Source organism: Aspergillus campestris (genome assembly GCF_002847485.1).
Source record: "Aspergillus campestris IBT 28561 chromosome Unknown P168scaffold_3, whole genome shotgun sequence".
Taxonomy (NCBI): domain Eukaryota; kingdom Fungi; phylum Ascomycota; class Eurotiomycetes; order Eurotiales; family Aspergillaceae; genus Aspergillus; species Aspergillus campestris.
Genome location: NW_020194338.1, coordinates 1,165,149 through 1,186,184, shown reverse-complemented (window position 1 = coordinate 1,186,184; position 21,036 = coordinate 1,165,149). Strand labels below are relative to the sequence as shown.

The 21,036-nt window shown below is 53.0% G+C and overlaps 8 protein-coding genes across 8 annotated transcripts; 4 read left to right on the top strand and 4 right to left on the bottom strand.

The window, feature by feature from the left end:
• Nucleotides 1-229: 229 nt before the first annotated feature.
• Nucleotides 230-3,697, top strand: P168DRAFT_265217 (uncharacterized protein; the record flags this gene model as incomplete). The annotated part of the gene is made up of 5 exons (XM_024834897.1): nucleotides 230-480; nucleotides 644-1,648; nucleotides 2,013-2,022; nucleotides 2,165-3,288; nucleotides 3,375-3,697. The coding sequence occupies 5 exons, from the start codon at nucleotides 230-232 to the stop codon at nucleotides 3,424-3,426; spliced, it is 2,442 nt and encodes an 813-aa protein (XP_024695147.1). The 3' UTR covers nucleotides 3,427-3,697.
• Nucleotides 3,558-6,393, bottom strand: P168DRAFT_288489 (ATP-dependent DNA helicase 2 subunit KU80). Its single transcript, XM_024836797.1, has 11 exons — nucleotides 6,204-6,393; nucleotides 6,094-6,148; nucleotides 5,977-6,043; nucleotides 5,859-5,926; nucleotides 5,630-5,798; nucleotides 5,520-5,580; nucleotides 4,935-5,471; nucleotides 4,496-4,881; nucleotides 4,234-4,445; nucleotides 3,717-4,183; nucleotides 3,558-3,654 (listed from the first exon to the last, which is right to left on the bottom strand). The coding sequence occupies exons 1-11, from the start codon at nucleotides 6,330-6,332 to the stop codon at nucleotides 3,637-3,639; spliced, it is 2,169 nt and encodes a 722-aa protein (XP_024695146.1). The 5' UTR covers nucleotides 6,333-6,393; the 3' UTR covers nucleotides 3,558-3,636.
• A 294-nt stretch (nucleotides 6,394-6,687) lies between these two features.
• On the top strand, nucleotides 6,688-7,597 carry P168DRAFT_302872 (DUF4149 domain-containing protein). The gene is made up of 4 exons (XM_024838701.1): nucleotides 6,688-6,797; nucleotides 6,855-6,888; nucleotides 6,956-7,244; nucleotides 7,316-7,597. Exons 1-4 carry the CDS (start codon nucleotides 6,760-6,762, stop codon nucleotides 7,480-7,482), a joined length of 528 nt encoding a protein of 175 aa, XP_024695145.1. The 5' UTR covers nucleotides 6,688-6,759; the 3' UTR covers nucleotides 7,483-7,597.
• Nucleotides 7,598-7,994: 397 nt separating this feature from the next.
• Nucleotides 7,995-8,837, top strand: P168DRAFT_279967 (uncharacterized protein; the record flags this gene model as incomplete). Its single annotated transcript, XM_024835836.1, has 1 exon — nucleotides 7,995-8,837. One exon carries the CDS (start codon nucleotides 7,995-7,997, stop codon nucleotides 8,835-8,837), a length of 843 nt encoding a protein of 280 aa, XP_024695144.1.
• A 509-nt stretch (nucleotides 8,838-9,346) lies between these two features.
• P168DRAFT_325405 (DNA topoisomerase 3) lies at nucleotides 9,347-11,767 on the bottom strand. Its single transcript, XM_024840996.1, has 7 exons — nucleotides 11,574-11,767; nucleotides 11,302-11,502; nucleotides 11,049-11,227; nucleotides 10,814-10,983; nucleotides 10,439-10,761; nucleotides 10,248-10,384; nucleotides 9,347-10,187 (listed from the first exon to the last, which is right to left on the bottom strand). The coding sequence occupies exons 1-7, from the start codon at nucleotides 11,661-11,663 to the stop codon at nucleotides 9,398-9,400; spliced, it is 1,890 nt and encodes a 629-aa protein (XP_024695143.1). The 5' UTR covers nucleotides 11,664-11,767; the 3' UTR covers nucleotides 9,347-9,397.
• A 261-nt stretch (nucleotides 11,768-12,028) lies between these two features.
• P168DRAFT_249357 (DUF1295 domain protein) lies at nucleotides 12,029-13,318 on the top strand. The gene is made up of 2 exons (XM_024834166.1): nucleotides 12,029-12,460; nucleotides 12,521-13,318. The coding sequence occupies exons 1-2, from the start codon at nucleotides 12,089-12,091 to the stop codon at nucleotides 13,262-13,264; spliced, it is 1,116 nt and encodes a 371-aa protein (XP_024695142.1). The 5' UTR covers nucleotides 12,029-12,088; the 3' UTR covers nucleotides 13,265-13,318.
• Nucleotides 13,319-14,205: 887 nt separating this feature from the next.
• P168DRAFT_316546 (ATP-dependent metallopeptidase FtsH/Yme1/Tma family protein) lies at nucleotides 14,206-16,904 on the bottom strand (the record flags this gene model as incomplete). The annotated part of the gene is made up of 2 exons (XM_024840025.1): nucleotides 14,206-14,990; nucleotides 15,062-16,904. The coding sequence occupies 2 exons, from the start codon at nucleotides 16,902-16,904 to the stop codon at nucleotides 14,206-14,208; spliced, it is 2,628 nt and encodes an 875-aa protein (XP_024695141.1).
• Nucleotides 16,905-17,880: 976 nt separating this feature from the next.
• atrR (transcription factor atrR) lies at nucleotides 17,881-20,921 on the bottom strand (the record flags this gene model as incomplete). Its single annotated transcript, XM_024840024.1, has 7 exons — nucleotides 17,881-18,613; nucleotides 18,670-19,233; nucleotides 19,313-19,488; nucleotides 19,541-20,037; nucleotides 20,100-20,479; nucleotides 20,545-20,672; nucleotides 20,724-20,921. The coding sequence occupies 7 exons, from the start codon at nucleotides 20,919-20,921 to the stop codon at nucleotides 17,881-17,883; spliced, it is 2,676 nt and encodes an 891-aa protein (XP_024695140.1).
• Between the last annotated feature and the right edge of the window lie 115 nt (nucleotides 20,922-21,036).

Genomic DNA, 21,036 nt, shown 5'->3' with positions numbered 1-21,036 from the left:
GTATCCAATTTACCTCTGCAATGCAATTGGTAGTGTCATTGAGAGGTAGGAGATCTGATATCTATAGAAAAGAAAATAAGTTATGTACATAATTACATAATCAGGCACGATGTGCATATGCAGATGGCCCAAGCTCCCGAAGCTTCTCCATTTGGATATCGCAGTCATCTTTTTCTCCACCTTGCGACGACTGACAACAATCTCATTCCTCCCCACTCCCATGGCCAGCATGCCCGACAAACGAAAGCCTTCCGGCTCTTTCTCACAACCGCCTATGCAGAGTAAACGGTCCCGTTCATCCTACGCCGACGAAGACGATGACGAAGAAGGAATCCACTCCGGCAGGCCGGCGCACGAACGCCCACGCAACGATCCTTTCTACGGCCAAAAGAGCGCCTTTCCGGGCCTCGACACGGGGGGAGATGATGAGTTATTCTATGGCCCCGCTGAGGATGGGTTGGAATATCTTCGCATGGTCCGGTAAGCAGATTTTCTCTTTTCTCTGTAGCCCGCATCACTTCATCTTTACTGTGGCCACCCGCTTGCTAAACGCCTGCGTTGCTTGTATTCTTTTTAGCCTGCGATATTCCATTCCCCGCGAAGTTTGAGATAAGATGGTTGATAAAGGATGGAATACTTCTAGGTCGGAAGCAAACTCGTTACCGTTCACATTTACTGCGCCCCGACCAGACGAAACGGAGACGCAGCGCGATGCCACATCCGCCGCGGAGCTACCACGATCCAACAAAGACGAACAAGAAGTAGAGATTATCCAAGAGATAACACAAAAAGATGAAGTCCTTGTCACCACCACAGCAGCATCTGCCACCCTAGCGGCGTCACCAGACAAACTCACGTTATCCGACGCGCAAGCCAGCTATTACAACCTCCTACACCACCGATTCCTCCTCCTCCGCTCCATTTTAAAATGTACACCACCGTCATCCGCTATCACAACCCTCGACGACTGGCATCCGATTACCCTACCCCGACACTCAAAGAATGCTTGTCGCGAGTGGCGCCGTCTGTTACTAGCCGTGGATCCGCAAACAGCGCAGCTGGCATGTATGGACATGAATAGTGTACTCGGCGTGTTGGGAATCATGGGACGTCTGATGTCAGAGAACGTGCGGAGCGGCGACGCGGCGCGCATACGGCGTATCGGTGCCTGGGCGTGGGGTCTCCTGGCCAAGTGCCGCGAGGTAGGACAACTGGGAACCGACGAGGTCGCGGAGATCCGAGATTTAGGGAAGCGCTCTACTAAGATATTGAGCAAGATGAGGGAGGAGGAGGCGGAGGTGGAAGCAGCAGGAGATGTGTCAGCGGACGAATCCGACGAGGAGCTCCCGGATGACGGGCCCGCTCCTGTGGAAGAAGAGACAGACGGGAAAAGGGAAGTCGCCGGCCTCGATCAGGATATGCCTGATGTAGAAGAGAATCCCTCGGGCGAAGGTCTCGAAGTTGCCAAGGCACGTCTACAGGCGAGACTAGACGGACTTGCGCAGGATTCGCCGAGCGATCCGACCAACTCTCGCAACGAGTCACCGGCGAGGGATGACAGCAATCCTCTAGAAGCTACCACGCAGACGCGCGCCATGCTGGACATGATCATCACCGTTGTGGGAGAATTCTACGGGCAGCGGGACTTGTTGGGAGCTCGAGAGATGTGGAGCACATCCATTTGAGAATAACGGGGCTGAATATGGACATCTTACCCTGTTTGAATATGTACATGAACAATAATGATACCAGGAGCCCAATAACTCCAATCCATGACCTTGCCAATATGCAACATTAGCTAGCGACTGAAGCTATTTGACTCATAACATGAATGACCCCTGATAACGAAGATGACATCATGAACTTTTGTAGATCCGATGAATTACGAAGCTGATAGACAGAATCATGTATATGTATCATACATAGGAAACTATATTCAAGGTTGAATCTTAAATTGTGACCGTTGAGCCATCGCCGATATCGAACCAAGAACTAAGACAGATCGGGTATAGTCAATATACCGTGACCTTATCAAGTGATCCACTTCGGCCTCACTTCGTCATCGTTTCTCTTCTCTCTCTTTCTTCCTCATCCCTTCACTTTACCTTCTCACAACCTTCTTTGCCCATGGGACACTGTAGTCCCGTGGAATCATTACATTAAGAAACACACAATCATGGCACCCAATCTCGAAATCTCCATTCCAACAACCAGCATCTCACCGACAACCCCAGCCTACACAATCTACAACATCACCCTCCGTCTCCCCCTCCGCTCCTTCACCCTCTCCAAGCGCTACTCCGACTTCGTCTCCTTCCACAAAACCCTCCTCACCCAAACAAATAGCGCGCCCCCCGCCCCCCTCCCCTCCAAGAACTGGTTCTCCAGCACCGTCTCCAACGCCTCCCTCCGCGAAGACCGCCGCCTAGCCCTAGAGACCTACCTCCGCGCCATCAACGACACCGAAGACCCCAAATGGCGTAACTCGCCCGCCTGGCGCGGCTTCCTGAATCTCCCCAGCGCCGCCGCAGCAGCAACAACAACCACCACCACCTCCACCAACGGCCGCGGCGCGCCGAACACCTCCGCGCGCCTCCACGCCGCCATCACGGACCCGGGCGCCGCAGGGGCGCCCATTTCAGACCCAACGCTGTGGCTAGACTGCTACCGGGACATGAAGTCACATCTGCACGACGCCAGACTGCATCTCACGCGCCGCGACCAGGAGACGACGCCGCAGAAGCAGCACGAGAGTTCCGCTCGCGCGAAGAGCAGCCTCGTGCGGGCCGGCACGCTGATCGGGTCTCTAGAAGCGGGGCTCAAGAACATTGGGTCTGGAAGCGGGGACGGTCCAAACCGCAGTAGTGGACCCTCGCTGGGCGACGGGGAGATGCGTCGGCGGAAGGACCTGCTGATCAACGCGCGGAAGGAGAAAGACGGGCTCGAGGACCTGCTGAACGCCATGGCGGCTAAGAGCAGGGTTGATAGCGCGGTCGCGTCCATCCAGGATAAAGAGGCCCTTGTTGGGGCCGCCGGAGGAGGGGGGGGAGGAGCGGGCAGGAAACCAGCCCGATCGGGCCGCGTGCTGGGTAGGGAGACGGAGAGAACGCGCGAGCTGGATAATCAGGGCTTGGTGCAGCTGCAGAAGCAGACGATGGAGAGTCAGGACCAGAGTGTGGATGAATTGATGAAGATCGTGACGCGTCAGAAGGAGCTGGGTATTGCTATTAATAATGAGCTCGAGCTGCAGAATGAGCTGTTGAAGTTGGCGGATGAGGATGCTGAACGGTATGTTTCTTTCTTCTTTCTTCCCCTTCCTTTATTTTACCGATCCGTTAGTTTTTCCTATTCATGTGCTGACTGAGTGGGACTAGGCTGGGCCAAAAGGTTGATGTAGGCAAGAAGAGAATTGGGCGCATTTCGTGAGCGCTGGCTCTTGTTATTTTCATCGATATTTATCTACTAGACTCTCTTCGTTGTTTAGCGAGCTTGTTTGGCATGACATTTTACGGCATCCCCTACGGACACTAAGGATACCCATCAACGAGCACACGATACATTCCTTCAAAATTGGCATTGTTCATAGTGGTATCTCATCTGTTGTTGCTACCCTGTACCCCACCCCCTTAGATTAACTCAATTTGCGGACAGAAACTGGGCAGAAGTGTCAGTCAATATAATCAACATTGTATAACCGTTATGGGATGAATCCTTACATCTTTGGCCTCTGCACTTGTCACCTTGGACTGGTCAGACTCGCGCTGATCGATCAGACCCAGCTTATTCTTCCGCAGAAGCCACCACAGCTCTCGTCGGTCACCGCCGAGCTCTTCCTTCAGCAGCTTCTCTTTCAGTTGCTGGATGAACTCATTGTAGAGTGTAGGTTCCTCGTACGAAATCAGCTCGTCTCGCATCATGCCTAGTCCTTCGTTGACACGGTCGTAGTTTGCGTCGCCGAGGCTATGTCGGATTTGACTCTCGATGATCGTCGTTAGCTGTTTCGCTGCCTCGCGGATAGTGTCGAGATCCTCGGCTTGGGCTAGGATCTGTTTGAATTCTGGGATGGCGTTGTTGGGGGTGATCTTGGTGCGTTTCTCTTGGTGGAGTAGGGCGTCGACGTCGAGCCCAGAGAGTGGCTTCTCGGTTTCTCGGGTGCGCTTGCGGCCTTTGATCTTTGGTGGGACTGTGCTGGGGTCAGTATGTTTGGGTGGTATGCTTGTGGGAAAGTCTGACCTTTCTTGACGTCTGCTATCTCGACGAGCTTGTTGAGATGGTTCTGGGATTTCTCGACCAGATTCTCTGGTGGCTCAGAGAACTTCAACAGTTGTTTGGATGGTGCTGGTATGGGCTCGTGCGGTTTGATGGCACGCGAGCGGATGGCGGCGTCGATCCGGTGAATGACAGGGGAGTACGAGTCGTCGATGGGGAATGTCTCCACGGGCTCCCTGCTCGGGGTTAGAAGACGGCCTCTGCCAGGTTAGGAGATTTGCCTTACCCATCCTCATCGACATCGACAAGCTCCATACTGTCCACATATTTGTCCATGGCATCCAGCAGATCATCATTGGGAAGGTTCCGGTGTTGAGTCACGACTTTGCCGGAAACCGTGACCACCTTGTCGAGAGGAGGGAAGCGATATGCTCGATAGTCCTCGGCGAACGGCAGCTGAACCTCGAGCAGACATTCAAAGTCCGGCTCTATTGATGGTGCTAGCAAAACGAGAATAGGCGGTTTATTCTCCTTTAATACTAGACGGGCAACGGCATAGCATTCCAATTCGAAGAGGGAGTGGATGAAGGATGAGAGTGCAAGATCTGCTTTGTCGTTTGCACGCTGCGCGATGATAATATTGCTGGTCGACATGTGCATGTAGCGCTCGTACTATCTAGAGATTAACAAAGGGGGGATGGGTGGTTTAGGCGCAGTGAACGTACTTGATCGCTTTGGATGAATCCAAGCAGGTCCATTCCGGCGAATGTTTCGAGAATCGTGATGTTTTCATCAGTCTCACTGATATGGACTGCAGTACGTCCATATTCGTAACCCTTGGCAAGGTTTTCCCGCTCAATATCCACCTTCTTACCCGGGGCATCTTCGTCCGCAACATGATATGTCCGCAGAGGCCTCACAGATGTCAGCGAGCTCTCATCTACCCCTAGAGTGTCTGACGAGGCAGCAGCGGTTGTATGAGACTCGGGCTGATCCTGTTGTGAACCTAGGCCCGAACGCAGGACAAAGGAACTTGCAGACGGCGGCTTAGCCGCGTATGTCCTATAGTAGCGCTCTACCGGAATGCGGACTGCGCTGTCGTATTCTTCCGAGTCCCCAAGTTGAAGAAAACCTTTGAAGTTGGCCATCACCCTGACGCTTTTCACTCGGGGAATTTCCAATTCAGACACAGCTTGATCTAGTGTCCCACAGACACCATCGCAATCTTCAGCAAGGCTGCGCAACATGCTCTCGTTTTCGGCCTAAAGTTGTTAATAACGTCAATTGATTTAACAGAGAAAATGATATACCTTTCTTGGGTCTTTGTCTTCTTCCTTGACTCCATATTCCGAGTCGTCGAAATCGGTTCCTCTGCGGAGCGTAAGTCCTAAGTAGGAGAAGATGAACTAGAAAGACATACAGAATCACAAGCTCGATGTTATCCTCTTTGATTTTCTTGGTGATGTCTTCGAGGTTTTCGCTGTTCATGCGGCCCCGTCCATTGGTGATCAAGACGATCTTCCGCTTATACTTCAGCTTCTTGCAATGGGTGATGATCATTTGAATAGCCAAGATGATCGCGGAGATCGCTGCATATTGACTAGAGTAAGCTGGATGTAATCAATGAAATGAGCACTGGACACTATTACCATCTCCTTTGTCAGTAGTGCTGGGCTTGATGTCATCGCCCAGCTTCCGTAGATCGCTCATAAGAAATCTGGTAATATTAGTTAAAACCGTCATGCGCCAAGTTCCCAGTCAACGTACTGTTTGATATTTGAAAGTACTGAGATATGAGAAAAGTGAACATCATCAGAAAGCTCGTTGGAAGTATCTATCTTGGCTATCAGTTGGTTGTTTAGGGATCGGCATATAGGGTCTCACCATCGGTTCGTAGCCCGAGAACCCCCAGATTCGCCGTCTTGCGTCCAGTAGCTACCTAGACGACAAATCAGTAAGAATGATAACAGACAATTATGACTCAAAATACCTACCGTCGCAGTGATCCGATCCCATACATATTGCATTCCCCATTCGAGATCTGTGACGGAGCGACCCTGATGGCGCTCGCCCATGGAACTCCCTACGTCCACGATGTACACGGTAGCTTCTTTATCCGCCATGATGAGTCTGACAAAAAGGAACTGTGTCTAGTAGGAAGAGGAATAAGGAGAAAGGGACAACTAGCCACCTAGGTTGCCCAAGCGGTGGGAAAGGGCTGTTGATAGTCTCACAGGCTGGTCAGGCAGACGCGCGATATTGCCGAATTGGGAAAAGGCTGGACGCGAAGGCACATGACATCATGGGTCTGGAGCGGCGTGACGTTTATATATGAACTTGTGGAAATAAGGGTTTGGCTGCTCACAGTGAGTGGCTATAAGGAATCAAGCTATGGTGCGTGGCGATTAGATAGCCGTCCCCTCTCCAGTTTTATGCCACCATCTCCCGCCGAGCCTCGGGCATCCAGATAGCTTCATCTGTCATTCCACCTACTTTTCTATAGCTTTGTTTGCCCACCTCCTCTTCACATATTCTACCACAATATTCAAAATGAGTGTGCTGGATCCCCGCCCGTATCACATTCTCAGGTTTGTATCCCTCTGAGTACAACAGAAACAAGGCTTCTCGTATTGACACCTCGACAGCTATGGCTCCCTTCTCGGGGTCCAGCTCTACCAGGTACACAAACATATCTCATTTCCCACATAGGATACCTCTTCCATGAATAATTACTGAGTATGTTTAGACTTTTGTTTCTGGCATAGTTGCCTTTAGGGCTCTTCCCCGCCCCCAGTTTGCGGCCCTGCAAACTGCAACATTCCCGATCTACTTCACCATCCAGTCTGCTCTGCCTGTCGTGGTTGCCTTGACGGCTAGCCGGAATGGACAGTCCCTTGGGATCTCAGGACTCCTTGCACCAGAGAACCGATACAGCACTTTGTTTCCCATGGTTACGGTTATGGTGACCGGGCTGCTGAACCAGTTCGTGCTCCGTCCGTTGACTATTGGTATCATGCGGGAACGGAAGCATCAGGGTAAGCTGGTTCCCCCATCTATGTATTCAATGGATTGTTGAGCGGTGCTCACTAACTATTGTGCTATATAGAAACCCGTGATGGCAAGAAGAGCTACGACGCCCCGCCCCACTCCAAGGAGATGCAGACCCTGAACAAGAGGTTTGGTCGTGTTCATGGCGTGTCGAGTCTGATCAACATGGTCTGCCTGGGCTTTACTATTGGGTATGGCTTTGTTCTTGGTGGTCGCCTTTCTTAAAGGAATGGTGCTTGATATAAATTGAACCTGGACCATCACAAATGGTATTGCACATGCTTAGCATTTGAAATGTCTGTATATATCATGGTATATCTTTTCTAGATTGGAAATCCACCTATTTTCTCTAAATTTAATATCTCTATTACATCTAACTACCTAAATAGTGGCTAGTCAGTAATGCATACGCTCATAGCTGTTTCAAAGTATTAGGGGTCAATGGCAGGCATTTTCAGCATTCACTGTACCTTGTCAGACTTGCTATCACACACAAGTCTGCATGTCGTAATTGTATGTTCACCTCATCTGCAATATTCACAGAACAAAGGGTTGTTTCTACACCTGACTTCTATAGCTGACTGGTATATAAACCCTCTCTCTTCTCCAGTTGAGGTCATGTCTTCCTTCCTTCTTCCATCTCCCATCACACATTGAATTCTACCACTGCTTTGCAGACAATTATTACCTCCATCAACATCAATACCAATATCATCACAAGAGACACAAACCAAACCATGGAGCTCTGCAGCTTCATGCTGCTGGCTCTAACAACAGCCCTCCTCACCGTCTTCCAACCCGTCGCCCTCAATAGCATCTGTCCATCCTGCACCTTCGCCGAACAAGTCGAGCTCATCACCGGTACCCTCGCTGTAGCTCTGGACGAAGGCGCCATCCTACCCTCTTCATGGAATTTGTCTCCCGTATTAGATGCACAGCCTTGCGCATCCAATGAAACCGGCTGCTTCACCGAGGGTGCATTCCTAGCACCTGTTGACCCAGTCTTAGGTGAGTCCACTTCGGATCCTGCATACGGCCTCCCTCCCTTGTTGGAAGTGAACGGCCGACAGGGTCCGTCGTGGCTCGACCAGGCTGGGCAACTTATTCAGCCGGTCGCGGATGCGCTTGCTCCTGCTCTTTCTCTCACACACCACAACTCACTGCTTCAAGTTGGCCTGCTTTGGACTGCGATCATGAGAGAATCGTGTATCTTCTTCCGTTTGATATGGGCCAGCGTCCTGTATAAGGAACGGCAAGACGCCTATGCACAAGCCATCGAAGAAATCAAGTCAAAGCAGGTCCAAGCCATAGAAAAGATCACGCTCGTCATGACTAGATACGAAAATCAAGTCTCCATGATCTTGAAGCAGTTCGAGAAAGAGCAGGAGCGGCTGTGCACCGACATACGGGATAATATGCTCGTTAAAATGGATGTCTTCGACGCGACTCTGAACACCCAAATAGAGGCCGAGATCAACCGCCAGATGGCTCATATGGCTGCCGTGGCGGGATGCCGTTGGGTACAATCCAACGGCGGCGGAGTTCGAGGAAGGCCGTCGGATCCGCCGGCGGCGGGTTAACCAGGCCAACCGCCGGTTGTGTTGATCTTTCAGAAAGCCGGGGAAGATGGGGTGAGGCACAGTCATGGCTAGAGTTATGTTGGTGACGGGCTCGTTTGTATTTTTATTTTGGTGTTGCTTGGGTCTGGGGGAGTTACCTGTATCTGTGCATCGCGGACGGATGGGCTTTGCATGTGGCGGTATGCCGCAGCTGCTGTTATTGAGGAACCACCTCTTGGTAAGAAGGTACACTGCTAGAATGGTCTGTTGCGAGATATCGGGCCTGATTATGATAGTATGATACTATCACATCACGGACCATCCAGTGCAGGTCACTCTAGCCGTAGATTCCTCTATCATGAAGGACTGGGCCTCGTAACGCAGAAGTGTGCTGCCGTCACAGGAGGATTGATTAGGACAATGAGTGTGACGGTTTGATAGTGGACAGGTTTGACTGGAATCATTTCATGTAGCACGTTTCCAAGTATGTATAAATTCAATTATGGGTATCATATCAGACAAGTAAGCCGCCTAGCCTAAACCAACTCCACGTAGCCCTGCAAGACACAATGGCTAAAGTATCACGACGCGCCAATTTGACTCGAATACTTTCGAATAGCGTCCTTCAGCATATTAATGCGCCGTACGGTATGGATGAACACCTCGTGGTACTTATCCAGGCTCTCGTGTACAACGTCGTGGCGCGTCATGGCGCCAGCGCAGATATCCCGCATCCGACTCTCCATCTCCTTGCGTAGGAACGGCTTGCTGAGCGAGGGACTATCCGGCAGTCCAGAAACAATATTGTCGTACCCCTCGACTAAGGCAATTCCCAGCCAGGTGGGAATGAATACTTTTGCGGCATTTCGGCCACTGCCGCGCGTGTGTACCACGACATATTCTCTGTCTTTGATCTTGGCGATGTGCTCGGCCATCGTAGCGTCCGTGCCAATTCCGTTGGCGTCCATAAGGCCGATGAGCTCTGGCTCTGTCAGGTAGTTGGGGGCCGTTGTTTGGCCGTCGAAGATCTTGGCTTCTGTGGGTTCGAAGAGTTCGCCCACGCGGAAGTTGGGAAGCTGTTGACTGCTCTCCCACTTGTCGTAGACGTATACATCAAGGTAGTTTCGCTCTAGCACAGTCAAACCCTTGGCGTGAAACAATTCATCCCCGTACTCGATCTCGACCTCTGAACTGTGACCCTTGGCGTCTTCGGAGCAGCAGGCGAGGAATCGCCGGGTGATAAATTCGTACACTTTTTTTTCATCCGCGTTTAAAGCCGTCGGGGCGACCCAACAGATAGGATGGATGGGCGGATGGGCATGATCATTATGGCGCCCGGCTCGAGGGGTTCTGAATCCACCATCGAGGAGTCTGGCTCAAAAAAGGGGACGTTAGTAAGATGTACGATAGTCAGAAGAGACTGTACCATACCCTCGGGCGTATTGGCCCCAATTGTTGTCCGGAAATTGCTTTTCGATCAATTTCTTCAGGTCAATTCCTTTGTCGAACTGATCAGTTTCAGTACGTGGATAACTGGTGAAGCCCTTGGTATAGAGCGATTCGGCAGCCTGGGGGTTCGTAATTAGCTAGAAGTCAAGACCTGTTAACTGCGTGACGCTTACCTTCATAATGGCCTGACTGTCCATGCGAAGGTATCGACTTCCCATCATTTGTAAATCCACGGTGGTCAGGGGCAATGGCCGCCACTTGCTTGTGGGCTTTTGGTTCACCTTGGTGACTTTGGCATTCTTGGCCATCAAGCATCGCTCCAGCATCACCGTCACAACCGCTCTGTCGAAGAGATGGACTCTCTTCCAAAGAAAGTTGACTTTGATATCTTCTCGAGTGTGCATCACTTTGATGCCCCAGAACTTTTCTGGCTTGAAGTTCTTCACCCGGAGATAACGATCCACGACGAACCCCAGCGTGGGGAATTGACAGGACCCTGCCCAACATTAGCCATGTAGAAATTAGGGGTGGAATCAGAGAGGGCATACCATAACTTATGACTTTGTTAGCCAAGGCCTCTGTCAGCGGTTGCAGCTGAATAGACAATAGCCGCGTAAACGCCGCACCGATCCGTAGGTCGAGTTCGGTACGAGCCGCCACCGCATTCGCCTGGAGGTCATCCAACTCGATCAAGGCGCGCGCCGCATTCAAGATATGGCTGTAAGCGGGATCCAAAGAGTATTAGTAGGCTATACAGGCGTTGTGACTGAACTGAGTACTCACGCCCTCTCGGTGTTGCTGAATTTAGCCCGTTTGACCACGATCCGCGCATTGCCCTTTTTTGCATGCTTCCGGATCTCCGTCCCGATGTGTTCGCCCTCTCGATCACAGTCCGTCCAGATGAACAAAGCCTGGCAGTACCTGGCCTGTTCCTGGATGTTCTTTGCAATTGCTTTTTTATCCTGCATTCTCAATGTCAACGGCCAGGTTTTTCATGCCCGCGAGATCCCCGCGGGAGCAGACGACCGCAACATACATCTTCTACCAACTCGAATACCGGAGCTTCGAACAAGGATTCCGGCAGACATGACTGCCAGCCCCTGTACTGCTTTTCGAACTCCAGTTTCGTCAGATGACCAAGTACGCTCGTCATGGTGACCGCACAGTTGCCCCATGGCGCACCGAAGTTGAAGTCGAACACATAGTTCTTGACGTACGGGTTCCCACGAATGGGGATCTACCGTGCCCTTAGCATCCATCCTTGCCGTTCTATTTCCAACCAGGCCTATCGCCCTGTCTGTAACTTACTGTTCGTACAGATCCACCGGAGAGATGTTGGGCCACCGCCTTCGCTATGGCCGGCTTCTCAGCGACACAGAGGATCTTCGTGGGACTCATGCTCGCAGATCTGGGGGGAATTGATCTTTACTAGATACTATCCATGATCTGCTTCCTCCACCGAGACCCTTGAGTACCTCGTTCTCGTTCTTTCCACAATTGAAAGGACCAAGTGGGATGAAAGCAGAGTAAGTTGAGAGATGTACTCCGGAGTACTTCTTGTAAAAGAACGAAGCGCGTAAAGACGCGCTTTACCGCAACGGGACTGTGAGCCTGACGGCCTAAGGCACCCATAAGGCTGGCCCAAGCTCCTTCGCCCAAAGCGGACTAGCGTCTGACCGGGGTTGTTTGTTGTTGTTGTTGCTGCGTTGATCTTCCTCGACTCTCAATCCTTCTCTTTCTCATCATCGTCATCCTCCCCTTACACAGGTGGCCTGTCACTCATCTCCCCACCCGAGGTTCCCCAGATTTAAGTTAACTGAGTCATGGAGTTGCCCCTCCCGACCGTTCAGTCCATCGCGGACTGTGCGTCTTTCAACCACACAGTCTTACCGTTCCTTTCTCAATTATCCGCCCTTCCCGAGAGGCTGCAGGTGGCGGCGGAGGCCAAAGATGTGGTCATCTTGAGGGATATCTACCTGTCGACGAACCCCTTCATTACGGCGCTGGGCTTCTGTCTGGCTATGTCCGCTTTCTTTTTGGTCTTCTCGGAAATCAACCGCAACTATTCCCAGGTGGATCGCTTCTGGAGTATCTTGCCCGCCGTCTACAATGTACACTATGCGGTGTGGGCGCGCTTGTCGGGGCTCCCGACACAGTCCCTGGATACTATCGCCGCCATCACTGTGCTGTGGAGTGTAAGATACAGCCAGCCCTCGCCCCGCAACGATAGCTAATCTAAAATGAAACGTCAACAGCTCCGCCTGACGTTCAACTACTGGCGCAAGGGCGGCTACCAGATCGGCTCCGAAGACTACCGGTGGGAAGTCGTGAGCGCCAAAGTCAACAACCGCTTCGTCTGGTTCCTGTTCAACATCGTGTTCATCAGCCTGACCCAGTCCCTGCTACTGTTGCTCATCACCGCCCCGACCTACAACTTCCTCCTCCTGTCGCGTCTCCCATCGCAGCAGACCTTCGAGATCCCAGACCTGGTCTTCTCGCGCGTCGCCTTCTTCTTCCTGATCATCGAGTACTTCGCCGACCAGCAGCAGTGGCACTTCCACCGCGCCAAGCACACCTACCAGAAGGAAGCCCGCATCCCGGAGTACTACAAGGACCAGTACACGCCCGAGGACCTGGAGCGCGGCTTCGTCGTCAGCGGCCTCTGGTCCCTGTCCCGCCACCCCAACTTCCTCTCCGAACAGGCCATCTGGCTCTCGCTGTACCTCTGGAACGCCTACCGCACGGAGACCTACGTCCAATGGACGGGCCTGGGCGTTCTGGGCTACCTCCTCGTCTTCCAGGGCAGCACCCGTCTCACCGAGTCCATCAGCGCCGGCAAGTACCCCGAGTACAGCGAGTACCAAGCGCGCGTCGGACGCTTCCTTCCCCGGTTCTCCGTGAAGCCCCGGTACAACAAGAAGAAGTCCCGCAAGGCCGTCGCGAACAAGGCGCAGGGAGCCGAACAGGCGGTGACCGAGGAGGGCAAGAAGGCCCAGTAGGGGTGGACGATTTGGTAGAATCATCAATTTCCTTTTTCTTTCCCAAATTGGATTGGTCTCAGGATTTGACCTGCCTTTTTTTTTTTTTTCAAAATTATCGTTTATCGTTTTTTTTTTTTTTTTTTCTTTTCTTTTTCTTGAATTTGCCGTATATATTTTATTTAGTGATATCTGGGACGTTCAGGGATGGCGTGCTTTATCGAATCTACTTTTATTTGGTCATTCTCAACCATCCCTTACCTACCTACACATCATACATAATACCAACAATCCGTTCAAAGAGTCAACCACGGAGAAGTCCAGACTTTTCTAACTGTTCTACTATGTACCTACAACCCAACAAGCCAATACTTTGAACCAGACCCAATCTCTCCCCTCCCCCTACCCCCCACACAGCAAAGAAAATAAAAAAGAAATGAATAGCTTTGACTACTACTATACAAGTACACACGACAGGACACCAGGCGATTTCATAAGACAAGAAAAGTGCAGCAAAAACAAACATGCACACAAAAAGTGGAGGAGACGCGACGCGACGCAGCGGAAAGAAGATAGGAGAAGAAAGAAGAAGAGGGAGATCATATCTAGACGGGAAGGATGGAGGGAGGGGAGAGACAGACATGACACCGAGGAGAACAAGTGTGGACAAGGTTAGTGGGTACAAGGGGGATGGATAGGTGGGAGAGGAAACTGAAGAGGAAACGAGTAAGAGAGAGGAAGGAAAAAGGAAAAGAAAAGAAAAAACAAGAAAGGAGATGCTTCCGTGACAAGATAAATACAGAACCTGTAGAACATATATGTGAATGATGATGATGTTTTTTTCCCTTTCCAACTCTTGCCAATATAAACGGCTCGATGGTTAGATCCCCCCTACCACACAGCCCTGCCCTTGTCCGCGAAGTTCAGGTTCAGGTTCAATCGGCAGTGTCATCAGTGCTCTATCACTGGACAGGGGGCTGGTCTCCTCCGTTCTTGCCGTTGATCTCATCATTGCTAGGAGGCTCCGGCGGCGCGATGGTCTGGCCGTTCTTACCATCGAAGTACTTGGCGAATTCGCCCGACTCGGGCCACTCGCGGGGGCCGAGCAGACGGATCATGTCATCGCGGCTGAGGACCTCCTTAGTCAACAACTCCTCGGCGATGATGCCGACTTCCTTCTTCTTCTCGGTGAGAAGAGTGAGACACTGCTTGTGGGCCTCGTCCACGATGCGCTGAACCTCGGTGTCGATGTCTCGGGCGGTGTCATCTGAGAAGGGCTTGTGCATCTGCTGCGACGGGTCCTCCTCGTAGTAGATGTACCGCAGCTTGGGCGACATGCCGAACTTGGTTACCATCGCGGTTGCCAGGCGGGTGACTTTGTTGAAATCGTCGCTGGCGCCGCTGGTGACGCTGTCGAAGTGCAGCTCCTCGCTCACACGGCCACCCAGGGTCATCGCCATGCGGTCCATCATCTGGTTGACACTCATCAAGTACGTGTCACCGCCAGCGGGCAGGTACTGGGCGTAACCCAGGGCGCCCTGGCCTCGAGGGATAATCGAGACCTTGAGCAGCGGGTCGGCCCAGCGGAAGTACCAGCCACAGACGGCGTGTCCGGCCTCGTGGTAGGCCACCGTGCGCTTCTCCTCGGGGGAGAGCACAACGGACTTCTTCTCGAGACCACCGATCACACGCTCAATAGCCTGCTCGAAATGCTGCATGGTGACACGATCGGCGTTGTGACGAGCAGCTGTCGATTAAGTTAGTGTGAGTGACTTAACAAAGGGGAAAAAAAGACAAGAGAACGGAAATCAAACATACCAACTAAAGCCGCCTCGTTACAGCAGTTCGCAATGTCAGCGCCAGCGAAACCGGGCGTGAGAGCCGAAAGTCTACCAGTCAAGTAGTCCATGTCCTCGTCCGTCACGATCTTCTTCAGGTGAACACGGAAGATCTGCTTGCGTCCATCCATAGTCGGTCGGTCAATCGTGATATGTCGGTCGAATCGACCGGGTCGCATCAAAGCCTTGTCGAGCACATCCGCTCGGTTGGTACCGGCCAGGACGACCACCTGCTCCGAAGTGTTGAAACCATCCATTTCCGTGAGAATTTGGTTGAGTGTGCTTTCGCGCTCATCGTTACCGCCACCGTAGGCCTGCTTCGCTCGGGATTTACCAATGGCATCGATCTCATCGATGAAGATGATGCACGGGGTGTTCTTCCGCGCGTTGGCGAACAGATCACGCACACGAGAGGGACCGACACCGACGAACATTTCGACGAACTCGGAACCGCTGACGCTGAAGAAGGGGACGCCCGACTCGCCAGCCGTCGCCTTGGCAAGTAGCGTCTTACCGGTACCGGGGGGACCTGAAAGGATGGCGCCACGAGGGATCTTGGCTCCGAGCCTCTCAAACTTCTGCGGGTTTTGGAGGAAACTGACAAATTCCATGATCTCAACCTTGGCTTCGTCCATGCCCGCTACATCGGCGAACTTGGTCTTGATATCGGTCTCGTGGTTGAAACGCTTGGCGCGGCTCTTCCCGATGCCGAAAAGGCCGCCGCCGCCGCCTCCACCGCTGCGCCTCGCGAAGAACAAGAAGGAGCCGATCATCAAGGCCGTCGGGGCGAGTGACATAATCACGGGACCCCACGATGTTTCCTCGACGTAGGAGACAGGGATCCGTTCAGAGCTGGGGATATGCAACTCGTCCTGTGCCTCGTCGAGCCTTCGCTCGAACGTGTCGACAGACCCGATACTGAAGTAATAGTGGAAGTTAGGTTGAGCAGCGGGGGAGTCGGGGTACGTCCGAAGCACCGCATCACGGTGCACGTCGACCCGGACCAGACTGTCGTTGACGACGGTCAACTTCTCAACCAGGCCCCGGTCGAAGAAATTCGCCCGGAACTCCTGCCACGTGATCTCCTTGCCAGAAGTGCCGGGGAAGATGCTTTTATACGTGTAGTATGTCAACATCGCCGTGACCAGGAACGTGGCAGGGTCCATGCGAAATTCAAACGTCTTGAAATTCGGCTGCTTCGCGCCTCCCTCTCCTTGCTCCTTTTTCCGTTGCTCCTTCTCCTTCTCCGATTCAGGTCCTTTCTGCTGGTTGTGCGCTCCCTCATCTCCCTGTTTGAAACCCATTTCACGGCTCTCGGCAGCATAGCTGTCCATCCACTTCGCCATCTTCGCGTATTCCATCAGGGAAACCGACTCGCCGTCTTCCACCTTGCGGGCAAACCGCCGCATCTCCAGAGGCATGCCCCTCACCTTGATCAATGCATGTACCTCATCCACCAGCGCATGTTGCGAACCCGGAAGTTTCCGCTTCAGGTCCTCAGCAGCCCGGTTCAGCAACCCCTCCTCTACCATGGAGAGAGTCGACTGGGGCTGCTGCTCCGGCTCCGGCTTCGCGGGGCCCTCATTGTTCTGACCATCGCCCTTCCCCGGCCCCGGCGGGCTGGGCGGTTGCTGGCCGTTCTGGTCATTGTTCGGGGGTTTCGGACCGTTGCGGCCGTTGGAGGCGTACGTTCGCGCGTTGATCAGCGACGGGAGGGCGGATCGGGGAGTGTACGGGGCGCGCGGACCAGCGCGGAGAAAGTACTCCGAGGCTCTCCTCGAGTATCGAGCAAGATTGCCTGGCCGTCGGAGGGCGGTGGCCATTGTCGAGGAAGGTGGAGCCTAGCGGCGAGCAGAGAGGTCGAGTGGATGTCGTTTGATTCGGGGTGTGGTGGTAGTTATCGTAAGCAGATAGATAGATAGGTAAGCCTTCAGCAAACAGTGAAAGCCATAAACCCTCGTCGGAGTTTTCTGACTTGCAGGGGGAGAGGTTGTGGGGGAAAGAGGAGGAGCGGGGGGGGGGAGAAGACAGAAGAAGCTCTTGGAGGAGCCGGGAATTAGTGTCGTTGACGGAGAAGGACAAGATCAAAGTTCGGCGGTCTCTCTGTTCTTCCCGCCTTCGTTCGTCCAGCCTTGGGAATTTTCGCTGTTCCGTCGGCGTGATGACTCAGCCGGGCCGCGGCTCTTGAGTCAATGCCAAGAAATCGTCATTACCTCATTATGGATGTAGTAACATCGTGCCTGATTACTAGTAGAAGGAGGAGTAAGAGTACTTTCTGACCATAAAGTAGTGGATTCAGTGTACTTGTTTCATTATTTCTTCTGTTCACGTTCTTCGAATAAATGGCCGCAGGGACATCACATATAGAGGAGAGTAGAATCTTATGGAATGATTACATCTTGTATATACAGTCGGGAAGTCCATCCGATCGCAGACTACACATGATCTTTGTAGAGGACGTGCAGAAGATAACGGGGGACAGGAGTGCGCTCAGACAGGTAAACAGCAACTGCGCCATTGGTATCGCATACACAAAGTATGTCACGAGCGGGAAAAAGAAATCAAGAAGCAAAAGAAAGGAAAGAAAAAGAAGAAGAACGGAGATTTTCAGACGTGAGGGGGGGGGGGGGGAAAGTAAAGTAAGTAAGTACCAGTCCCAAACTCCATTGACGCCGCTTTAATGGCTCTCGGAAATATCCAAGAGCGTGGTGGGTATGTCTGTCGTATGTCTCATTCGTAGCTCTGCTCTACTCATTCGCATCTCATCATGGGGCTGGCTGGCTGGCTGGCTGGCTGGCTTCACGGTCCATTCGGAGATGGTCCGTTGGTGTCAAAGACTGGGAAATTCGTCGACATGTCCGCCCAGTCCCACTCGATGGTCATCGGCATCTGCCAGAGATCTTGTGGGACAAAGGGTTGCTGGAATGACATCGGGTGGTTGGGGGTGCTGGCGAAGGAGGCGGGGTCGCCGAATCCGAGCCCGTCCATGTTGGGACTGAGCATCTCCGGGAAGTCCTGTCCCAGGCCGGACATGGCTTGGAGGTTGTCGTGCACGTTGGGTGGGAACCCGGTGGGTCCGGGGACGGTCTGACTCGGGGCGAAGGTTCTCGCTACGTTGGGCTCGTTGGGTTCGTTTTCGGGGACGTTGCCTGAGTATATGGGTGGGGTGAACGGCGCGGTAGTAGGAGGTGCATTCGCGGGTCTCTTTGCAGAGGGAGAAGGGGCAGATGACTCCTCCGGGCTGTGTCGCTGCGCGTTCTTGGGCTCATCGGGAGGCGCCTTGCGCTTTTTCTTGGTGTGAGACTCTCGCTCGGCCTTGTCGAGCACCACCTGAGCGATGCGTTCAAACTCCCCGCACAGGCCGAGCATGCGCTTGATGCTACCGTTGGATTCGTCGGAGACAAGGGTCGAGAGGAAGTTGACCACGACGTTCATCAGTTTGACGTCGGAACGAGCACGGGCGTCGTTGGGATTCTGCAGGATATTGGCAAACAGGGTCACCAAGGCCGACACGGGGTAATAGAGTATTAGCCTGAGGGGTGGGTTAGCAACGCTGTTAAATGTAGGATCGCCAATGCCTTGACTCACCATACACAAGCGAAGTCGCCTTGTGGAATATATTTTATGAGGTTGATGGATGCTCGCGCAGCAGTGACACAGAGCACAGCCGATAGGAACACGCGGGGATTCAGGGGCCTAGCATTCAGTCCCTGGATGGCATAGTTGGAAAGACGGCTTGTCCAATACCCGTGGTGCACGGACATTCGGTGGATGGTCGTCAAGCAGTTATAGTAGGCAAAGTGAAGGACCACCACATGGAGTATTAGAGGGGTGTGTGAGGCTTTGATTTCGTGTTCCGGTCGGAAGTCCAGAGGGATGCTGTCCTTCCACTCTTCCAGCTCCTTGTCCAGTTCACCAATGGTGTTCAGCAGCTCGCCGTCCGACTGCTTTGAGGCCTTGGCGGAATAGAGTCGCTTATAGACCCGGCTTCCGATGATGGCAAAGCGGCACATACACCTAAACAGGTTGAATTTTCCTTTGCCGTCGGCAAGGGGCACGTTGCCAATGTTATCGGGAGGATCGTCACTCGGTAATTCAACATTCATATCATCGTCGTCTTGCACCGGAGGACGGCCAGATCGGAGACAGATGCTATTAGGTACGTTAGAACCGAGCTCAGTCGCACAACGCGGAACAATCTTGCGGGTACGAAGACATCAACTGTACTTACTCCTTGTCAAGAAGGTAGGCGATCCAGAAAACCCGTTTCCGTTGCTCAACCTCCACCGGGTTCAACCCAAAGCCAGACCCTCTCTTGTGCAAGCCAATGCTGTGGGAAAGTCTGATCGCCGCGGCAACGAGGAAGAACGACGGCTGAGGGTTGGGTGTTCCTTGAAGGAACAGAGACTGCCAGAATTATTAGAAAAGCGCCACGTTTAACAACGTCGGTGGAACTTACCATGCCAAGCAACGCCTGTACGCTCAGCAAATCCGTGTTTCGCATGGTGAGTTCAGTTAAGACCCCCATCGAGTTCTTCAGATACAGCCACCCTTTCTTGTCCTCTTCCTGAGGGACCAAATTGCTCATGACGCGCAATCGATGCGCAATGGCCAGAACAACGTTGATGCTAGCCCACCAGCCGGAACCTTCGTAAGGATCGCGCGAATACTGGCGCTCCACCAAGTGCATGAAGGTGGGCTCGTGGAAGAGTGGAAACATGCAATTGAAGTTCTCGAAGAAGTCCCGGAAGAGAGACATGGCCTCCTCCTTGGGCGGCAGCGGTTTGAAGACTCGTCGAGCAAAGATATCGCTGAAGATCTCCGGCTTCCAATACATCCACTTGTTATCGTCGACATACGCTGACGAGATCATATCCTGGAAGGAAGTGTCACCCGTCTTCTCGTTGACCCATTGGATACCCTTGGGCGAGAAGATCGAGAACCCCGAGGACGACCCTGAAAAGCCAAACGTCAATCTCTTTGCGATCATCACGGGGCTAAATAGCACAAGCGCATACCGATATACCGCGTCTCGCCGCAGTTGTTCGTCACCAGCGAGCACATCATATCCGATAACCCCTCCACCTCCGGTTCCGAGTCCTTCTGCGATTCGGGCGACGTGGGAGCCGTGTGCGGGCTCGGCTGGGATTCCACCCGGGGGGTCGATTGGCGGGATGCTGTATTCTGCTGGGACTGGGTGGCCGACGGCGGTGCGGTGAATCGACTCGGGCTCTTCGCAGCGGACGGGGCGCCAGCGGACATGGACCGATCGGCGAGGCGTTTCTCCAAGGTCCCAAGGTCTGTCTTTCCACCGTCTTCCTCTGACAAAAGTCCCGAGAGTTTCAACAAAGACTCCATCCTCCCGAGTCGGTTCTCCAAGCCTTCGATATACTTGGCCCTGCATAATACCACAACCATCGAGTCAGCCTCCGCAACCGAGAGAAAACCACCGCAGAGACATACCCTTTAGGAGGATTTCGTTTCTTCTCGACCTGTGTAAACACGCATTCCGTCTTGTAGTTGAGGCAATGCGAGCACTTGGGCATCTTGCCATCGCATTTGATCTTCTTTTTCCGGCACATGTCGCAAGCCTAGAAAGACGATGAGCACCCTGTATGACCGTCTCGTCAGCCGCGACTCACCCGTGCGATCCTCCTTCTCTTGGAATCATTAGCGTCGTCACCCGCCATAAGCGCGGCGTCATCGTACGCGTGATTCGGGAGGGCTGAATTCATCGGGGAGCCCTCGGGGCCGTATGCGCCAAAGAGGTTCGGCTGCTGGTTCATGAGCATTGGCATATCGAAGCCCATGCCCTCGGAGCCTTCCCCCATCCCGTCCATGATGGAGGAGCGGAGCCGGCACGCTGTGAGGTGGAACTGTCCAAGTTGTAAATTTCCCGGTGGCTGTAGGAGAGGGTCCTAGGTGAAGGGCGAATCAGGAGGTCCTTTGAGGGCA

Coding starts and splice junctions, on each gene's coding strand:
- P168DRAFT_325405 (XM_024840996.1), bottom strand. CDS start 11,663: ATGAGTCCCACGAAGATCCTCTGTGTCGCTGAGAAGCCGGCCATAGCG. Junction 11,503..11,573: donor CCGGTGGATCTGTACGAACA/GTAAGTTACAGA, acceptor AGGGCACGGTAG/ATCCCCATTCGTGGGAACCC. Junction 10,385..10,438: donor ACAGTCAGGCCATTATGAAG/GTAAGCGTCACG, acceptor ACGAACCCCCAG/GCTGCCGAATCGCTCTATAC.
- P168DRAFT_288489 (XM_024836797.1), bottom strand. CDS start 6,332: ATGGCGGATAAAGAAGCTACCGTGTACATCGTGGACGTAGGGAGTTCC. Junction 6,044..6,093: donor TCTCGGGCTACGAACCGATG/GTGAGACCCTAT, acceptor TAGCCAAGATAG/ATACTTCCAACGAGCTTTCT. Junction 5,581..5,629: donor AACATCGAGCTTGTGATTCT/GTATGTCTTTCT, acceptor TACGCTCCGCAG/AGGAACCGATTTCGACGACT.
- P168DRAFT_249357 (XM_024834166.1), top strand. CDS start 12,089: ATGGAGTTGCCCCTCCCGACCGTTCAGTCCATCGCGGACTGTGCGTCT. Junction 12,461..12,520: donor CCATCACTGTGCTGTGGAGT/GTAAGATACAGC, acceptor AAACGTCAACAG/CTCCGCCTGACGTTCAACTA.
- P168DRAFT_302872 (XM_024838701.1), top strand. CDS start 6,760: ATGAGTGTGCTGGATCCCCGCCCGTATCACATTCTCAG. Junction 6,798..6,854: donor CGCCCGTATCACATTCTCAG/GTTTGTATCCCT, acceptor ACACCTCGACAG/CTATGGCTCCCTTCTCGGGG. Junction 7,245..7,315: donor GCGGGAACGGAAGCATCAGG/GTAAGCTGGTTC, acceptor TGTGCTATATAG/AAACCCGTGATGGCAAGAAG.